This window comes from Phyllostomus hastatus, unplaced genomic scaffold (genome assembly GCF_019186645.2).
Source record: "Phyllostomus hastatus isolate PE091 unplaced genomic scaffold, TTU_PhHast_1.1 phas_contig_40, whole genome shotgun sequence".
Classification (NCBI taxonomy): domain Eukaryota; kingdom Metazoa; phylum Chordata; class Mammalia; order Chiroptera; family Phyllostomidae; genus Phyllostomus; species Phyllostomus hastatus.
This window is the reverse complement of record NW_025333872.1, coordinates 88178935-88186420: the sequence shown is the minus strand read 5'-3', so window position 1 is coordinate 88186420 and position 7486 is coordinate 88178935. Positions and strand designations below refer to the sequence as shown.

Sequence of the window (7486 nt, the reverse complement as noted above, 5' to 3'; positions counted from 1 at the left end):
AAGAAGTGTTGAAAGTCGTGAAAGGCAAGGACCTACATCCAGCAAAGCTGTCATTTGGAATGGAAGGGCAGATAAAGAGCTTCCCAGATAAGGTCAAGTGAAAGGAGTTCATCATCACCCAGCCCTTATTATATGAAATGTTAAAGAGACTTATCTGAGAAAAAGGAAATGATCAAAACTATGAACAGTAAAATGACAACAAACTCACAGTTATCAACTGAACCTAAAAACAAACAAACAAAAAAAAAACCCAAAGCAAACAACTAGAACAGGAACAGAATCACAGGGGGAGGGGAGAGAGTGGGGGAAAATGTACAGGGAACAAGAAACATAAATGGTGGGTACGAAATAGACAGGGGGAGGTTAAGAACAGCATAGGAAATGGAGAAGCCAAAGAACCTGTATGTACGACCCATGGACATGAACTAAGGAGTGGGGGGAATGTGGGTGGGACTGTGGTGCATGGAGGAGGGGAATAAGGGGGGGGAATGGGACAACTATAATAGCATAATCAATAAAGTGTACTTTTAAAAATATGAATGCTTAGTGGTAGAGCACAAAAACATGTTTGTTGTATTTATGCTCTAATTTAACATTGAATACTCCTGAGTAGATAACTGTGAATTTGCCAAGACATTAACAAAAATTGAAGCCTATACTTTAAAAAAAATTAAACTTTTTTTTGTTGAAATATAATATTCCCAGCAGGAAAGTGTACAAATCTTAAATGGTCAGTTTGATGTATTTACAAAAAGGAAATCTACCTGCATAATCGCCTGTTGTATCCAGTCATAGGTCACACCCAATGTGTCCACTCTTTTGAGCTCTATTTTCAGTGGTCAGTTTTCTCTGTGTTTGAAACTGATACAGTGGAACCCACCATAGAGTACACGTTCCATTGTGTACGACATTTTCTCTCAACATCTTATCTCTGAGTCATCCGGGTTTTGTGTAGCACTTTATTACTTATTTATTTTTATATAGTGTTCCATTTGTACACATACCACACTGTATCCATTCTATTATCCCAGACACCATATGGCATGATAACAAGTTAATAAGCAAATTAATTCCATGTCACTTCCATGGAGCAGAGGATGTGACTGTGGCATCCGCTGTACCATCACGATCTTCTGACGCCTGTAAAGATCGCAGCTCCTGGAGGCCTTCTGCTGAGCACCCGGGGATGATGGAAACGCAGCCGATGAGAAGGGACACGTGTGGGACTAGACCACACTCGCAGGAGCTCCTGAGCAGTGTCTTCTGCCATCAGAAAACACACACATGACAGTCAGACCCTAGGAGCTAAGGACAGCTGGGGTGAGGACTCAAGGAGCAAATGAACTCTCTGCTCCCTCCACTGAAGTCCTGATTCTACAACACCGATGAGGAGCCCTGTGTAGAGAGGGGCCTGCATCCTGGATCCTCTAGCACTGGGGAGGGATGCAGACAAACATCTTCCTTTCCTCTCTCCTGCTCTCCTCGTCCTGGTCCCAGCACACCACTCTGAGACCCACTGTCCCTGCCCTGCCCCGTGCACTCCTGCTGCAGTCAGCTGACAGCATCCCCCTCCACCAGCAGCTCAGCCCCACCCACCTCCCCAGTCACCTCTGCTCAGGGCAGGGCCCCTCAGGGGCTCAGGATCTGGGGTCTGGAGGAGACTGGCTGCCAGGTGGTCACACCAGGGCTCAGCCAGGAGTCTCAGTGGTCCACGGAGAAGTGGCCCCTCCAAACCTCAGCCTGAACAGTCCCTACTGTTCAACCACTGCCTTGCCTGATGTCCTGAAACCCCTTTCTCTGGGAACACAGTCCTGAACTCCAGCCTTCTCACTTGTGTCTGCAAGTCCCTCCACCCTCTTCCTGGGATTAGACCCAGGCCCCCTCCTCTTAGCCCCCTGGACAGTCCCCGTCCCCTGGACACATCCCATGCAGCCACCAGGCTGCTCTCACCTGAATGTGAGCACTGCCCTGCCCTGTGCACCTGCTGTCCCCACACCACCCACCCTGGGCCCAAACACTCTCTCCCAACAGAGACTCTGAGTCAGGACTGAACACTAAACCCCTGCAGCACCAGCGGGCCTTAGGCCTTGGTGTGGGCCCCTGCCTGTCCCTCTGGCACCCACAGTGAGGAGACATTAGATCTCAGGGCTGAGCTTGTCCACGTGACTGCTGGCAAGTGGCACTTGGTCTTATTCTCCTAGTCTCATCCCCAGGACTGGAAGGTTCAGGGAGGGGAAGGAGTAGAATTCACCTTCCCTGTCCTCACTGCAGGCCATCGGCCCCTCACTTCCCACTCAGTTCTGCCCTCTGTACCTGTTACTGTAAGGACCCAGCCTAGGATGCCAAGTGGGATTAAGAGAAAACTTGGAGTGAGGATCCAGACCATATGTTGTGTGTGAGGGTCATGGCTTTGGACGGGGCTGGGACTGGGGATGTAGTTGTGGCCATGGTTGGTGCAGCTGAGATTGAAACACCAGCATGTCAGCCTTGTCCAGACCTCATTTATGAGGAGACGCCCCCTCAGCCCTGCTGCCCCAGGTCACCCTACGATGCAGACAGGTTCTACCCCTCTACTGTGGCAGCCACTGTGGCAGGTCCCGGGGTTGGAACAAACAGAGGAGATGGGCCCTGTCCCCTTGGGCTCCTGCAGCTAATGGGGGAAGCAGGGTCACAGCACACCCAGTCCCTCCTGCAGTGACAGAAGAGGAGGTGACACATGAGGAAGGCGGTGGACGGTCCTCACAGAAGCCGACATCTGAGGCGGATGAAGGACTTGCAGAAACAGAGCAGGGGAGACGGAGAGAGAAGTGATGCGAGAGGAGGGCACAGCGCCGGGGACAGGACGAAGAGCCGGGTCCGTGGGAAACCCACAGGGAGTGTCCGCGGCGGGGGGCGGGGGGGGGTGCAAGCAGGAGAGAGGGGAAAGTAGAGATGTGGGACATGCCTGCAGCTGTTATTTAATGAAAAAAAAAAAAAACCTCAGTGCAGTTGAATCACATTTTCAAACCACACCAACACACAGAAACACAGACACAGTGTCAATGTCATTCCAAGTTTGTCCCTTCTGCACAGTTACCTTTTCTGTCCAGAACTGTGCTCTGATGAAGCAACTTCGCACAATCTCCACGTGAGATCCCAACAAGGAGATTGGTCACATCTCTGTCACTGTCCAGTGTCTCCTTTAACAATCTACATCCAGGATGCAACTCTGTCCAGCGTCTGTTCTTCGAGTCAAAGTGGAGACATCTGTGTCCATTGACCCCAAACTCCCAGGATGCCCTGGGGTGTGCACTGAATTTCCGCTGACACATCATGCTGCCCTGCAGGGAGAGAGAATCTGCACCCCCCGCCCACCATGGGAAAGAGGTCAGCCTTCCATCTTGACCTGGTACCCAGCGCTCTGCTCCCCCACTGTCCCTTGGTCCTGTTCTGTCCTCTGTGTCCTACCCTGGCACCTGGGCCTTTTGGGTAGAATAAATTCCAATATTTACATGAACACAACTGTTCCCTACCCCTACAACACTGTCCTGCTTCTGCCCTGGATCATGCAAACTTACTAAAGTCTTCATAAATATTTTCTTTATTGTCCAGCAGTGCCTTGCGGAGCTCTTCCACCAGGTCCTTCCAATGTTCACCCTGTTGATTCCAGGCCTGTGTGGTACTCAACCTCATCCCCAGGGGACCGATGGGTTTGGCCTTCAGATTTCTACTCGTATATTTTAAAAATGGGGTCCCATTGATCTTGCCTCGAACCACACACCATGATGGTCCACTGGCAGAGACATTGAATGTATAGCAAAGAGAAGGCGCATCTGTGAAGGAGAAAGTGCAGGTGAAAGGTGGGTTGAAAGAAAAGTGACCATGAGCATCTCCCCCATCTCTGTGCCAACAAGTGACTCCCCCTGACACCTGAGCTGGCAGACCGAGCACTGACCCTGTCAGGTGCCTCTCTGCACCAGGTGAGGGCGAGCTCCCCTCCCTTGCTTGAGGGAAACCAGGAGGCCTCTGCCTGGCAGAAGCCACACCAGAAACCACACGTCTCCAGACATGTCCCCTCTGCCCGCCAAGCCAATACCCATCATCACTCAGCCCACAACCGATCCAGGGACGTGCCAGGAGGCAATGGAGGAAAAATCTAGACGCCAGAGGATTGTCAGGAACTAGCCAGGGCCCTACAGGGACATGTAGGGGGCCGCTCCTGACGAAGGTGAGTGACAGTGGGGTGGGGGATATGGATAGATCTTAACGTGGGAGAAGGAGGAGTTCAGGATTGTGGGTCATGATTTAGCACAGCCCTGGCGGATGGTGCCAACCTGCTGCTGGGATGGGTCCTGCAAAGTTGGCAGAAGGTGTGGCTACCGTGCCTGGAGCAGAACAGGCAGAACTTCTGAGCAGGTAGTGGACAAAGGGGTCAGCTGGCTCAGAGAATTGAATATGCCAAGCGGGGTATAGTATGAAAAGGCAGGAAAGTGTCTCATCAACCTTGCTCCATGGGGAAGCCTGAAGCCAACTCTCGTTTACTGAGCCTATGTGGAGAGCATGGATGAGGAGAGCGCCAGAATTCTCAGAAAGCTCACTGATGACTTTTGCTGAAGGTGAGGATGGTGGTAGGAGTCCGTGTTCCCCAAAATGTCTGCCAGCAGTCATGGACGTGGTGAATGTCGAGATAACAAATCACAGGTACAGGTGCTCTGGGTCAGGAGCAGAAGAGGTAAGATGTTCAAAACGATTGGGAAGGTCGGAAATCGAGACATGACTCAACCACAGAGCAGTGGCTAAGGCTCAGAGCACAGGGGGATCTGAGATGCAAAATGGATGGACACCCAGCCTGGATACTTACAGATGGGTTTGAATAATTACAACAAACAGAGACAAGACATAAGGATGGACGAGGAGGAGGCTGAAATGGCCTCCCAACCAAAGAACGAATCCTTCCGCCAGTTCCCTGGGCTGAGCAACTTCTTAGACCCAGAACTCATTACTAGACAGAGAGGCGGGGCTGCAATGAGAGGGGCCCCGCCCTGCACTGCAGGGAGTGCGAGTGCGAACTCCTTCCCCAAACACCCACAGGCCGGCTTGCCGCACTGGGGCGGTGTGCACTGGGAGGAGGGGCTTCTCACACATTCCCATTTGCTCTGGTCGTGGGTCCGACATAAGTTACCGGGTCTACAGTGAGGCCGGGGGTGGGGGAATAAACAAACACCTGCCCCGGGTCCTGCCCACGGAGGGGTTGCTGGTCCACAGACCCACACAGCGATCATTTCACTTTTCCCAGGTTTGCTACAGGAATGAAAAGTCTTTGTGGTTGTGGAACTATTTGGGGACCGAAGGCTCCCATAGTGGGGAAATTTAAGTACAACATCCTCAAACTGTCTTCCCCTTTCTGTAAACACAATGTCGAAACAATATTTTATCCTGGATAAAGTGAAACGGATGAGCACCAACATCAGACCCTCAAGAACAAAACTGGATGAGCTGGGCTGGGGGCGGACTCCGCAGGAAAGTGGCGGGAGTGACCTGGGCTGCAGGCAGACCGGCCGGGCCGCGGAGGTCCAGGCTCAGGGCAGCGACTCACCGTGGGAGGCGGCTGGTGAAGCGGCCGGGCTGCAGGTGTGCGCACCTGCGGGCAGAGCCCACGGGAAGCTCAGGGGGCAGGGCAGTGTGGAGGAAGGAGGGGTTTTGCCCGGGAAAGTCCTGAGAGCACAGTATCTCGGCGTGCCCTGGTGTGTGGGTGACGACACACAGGAAACGCCACAGTCATGGGACAGGGGCGCCCAGGCCCCCAGGAGGACGACGGGAACTGGGCAGGAGAGCGGCCTGGGGATGGTCCGTGTCCTTCAGCGGCCTTCCTTGCTGCGCCCCAATTCCCTCCTCCATCCTCCCCCGGAGAACGCGCCCCACCTCACCGCCCCCCAGCCCCCTCCTTCCCACCCTCTTCTAGCCTGAAACAAACTACCTGGCCCGCCGGCGACCCGAACTGTTCCCTCGCGGGGGGCTAAGGAGGCGGCTGCATCACCACTGACCTGAAGGTTCTGGAACGGCCCTGGGTCCCTCGTCCCCGTCCACGAACTTAGTGCCCCCCCAGCCCCATTACTCCCCCTCCCTCCCCCAGTCCCCAGCCCCCAGCCCCCCGCCCCCTGAAGCACCCAGGGGTTTACATCCCAAACTCACTCTCCCGATTGCAAACAGAATCCTCTGCCCCGGGACAGCCCGGCAGCAGGATCAGGACCAGCAGGGCGAGACCCAACTGTGACCCGGTGGGCTCCATGGCGCGCAGGGGTCCGAGCGCCACGCTGCGGCAGCTCCGGGGAGAGGCGCCTGCACAGAGCGCCCGGGACAGTGTCCGCGAGAAGTCGTCCCCCTCCCGCGGCCTCTTCCGGAGTGCGGGTCGTTTGTGTACTCGGAGCGAGGGGGACAGTAGACCACCTGAGTGAAGAAGTGTTACCCGAGGAAGGAGGAGAGAGGGGGGGAGAGTGGGAGGTCTGGGAACACCTGCTCGGAAACATAGGCCCAGGCCCCGCCTGCTCCCGCGGGCAGCCGCACCCACTCCGGTTTGACTGGCGGTAGCACGACTCACTGGTGCGCTGGCGGCCCGCGCTCCCCAACTCCAGGCCCACCCCCCCCCCCCAAACACACATACTCTCTGTCTCCTTCTCTCAAACTCTCGCACACACATCTATCACACTCACACACACACACACAAGCGAGCCCAACTCACTTTCTCCCCCCATTCACCTGCACCAGCCCAGGAGAGAAGGAAGACAGATGCCTCCTTAACTAACCCTACAAGCCCTGTTGACACCCGACAGAACCAACCCCCACCCCACACACTCCCAACACCCCGCCCCCCGCCCCAGCACTCCTCCTCCCCAGCCCCACAAGTCTACAGATGGAAAAATAGGAACAAGCGCGTCCCCCTCCCGCCCCCACCCCCCCCACCCCGCCCCCTGTGGTCAGAACAGGGAGTGCTCCGGCAGCGTCTCCACTCACCGGCAACAACAAACAGCCACAAGCCCCTGCCCTGCTCTCAAGACTTTAGCACAAACCCTCCATCATCCCCAGGGCTCCCCGCCCTTGAGCTAACCAGCGCCCTCTGCGGCAGCTCCCTGAACCTGCAGCTCCAGGCGCTCCTTTCAGCGCGTCCCTCCCAAGGGACTGACTGCTCCTCATCCAGCTCACCCAGGATTAGGAAAGTATGACCCTGGGAAGGCTGGTAGAGAAGGGCCCTCTCTCCCTCCTCTTTGGTCCCAAACCCACACCTCCACCTGCTGAGGAGGCAGCAGCATATAATGGTCATAGATTTAGGCGGGAGGCTGCAAACTGTTTCTAGAGAAAGGACAGATAGTAATGTTATTTATCATCATTGCAGGATGATTCTTTCTGTCTTTGCCTGCACCACACACCTCCACATTTATGGTGCCATAGCAGCCAGAGACAACTTGCAAACAAACGGAGAACAAGATATGGCCACTGCACTATGAATACT

The 7486-nt window shown here is 54.7% G+C and overlaps 1 protein-coding gene across 4 annotated transcripts; it reads right to left on the bottom strand.

Moving 5' to 3' along the window:
• Positions 1–947: 947 nt before the first annotated feature.
• On the bottom strand, positions 948–7051 carry LOC123821939 (UL16-binding protein 6-like). 4 transcript variants are annotated; one of them, XM_045843683.1, is made up of 5 exons: positions 6991–7051; positions 6172–6426; positions 3558–3812; positions 3077–3337; positions 948–1263 (listed from the first exon to the last, which is right to left on the bottom strand). In XM_045843683.1, the coding sequence occupies exons 2-5, from the start codon at positions 6266–6268 to the stop codon at positions 1124–1126; spliced, it is 753 nt and encodes a 250-aa protein (XP_045699639.1). In that variant the 5' UTR covers positions 6269–6426; positions 6991–7051; the 3' UTR covers positions 948–1123. The 4 variants fall into 4 exon arrangements, with proteins under 4 accessions (XP_045699639.1, XP_045699640.1, XP_045699638.1 ...); XM_045843684.1 differs by lacking the exon at positions 6991–7051 and adding an exon at positions 6736–6859; XM_045843682.1 differs by lacking the exon at positions 6991–7051 and adding an exon at positions 6719–6794.
• Between the last annotated feature and the right edge of the window lie 435 nt (positions 7052–7486).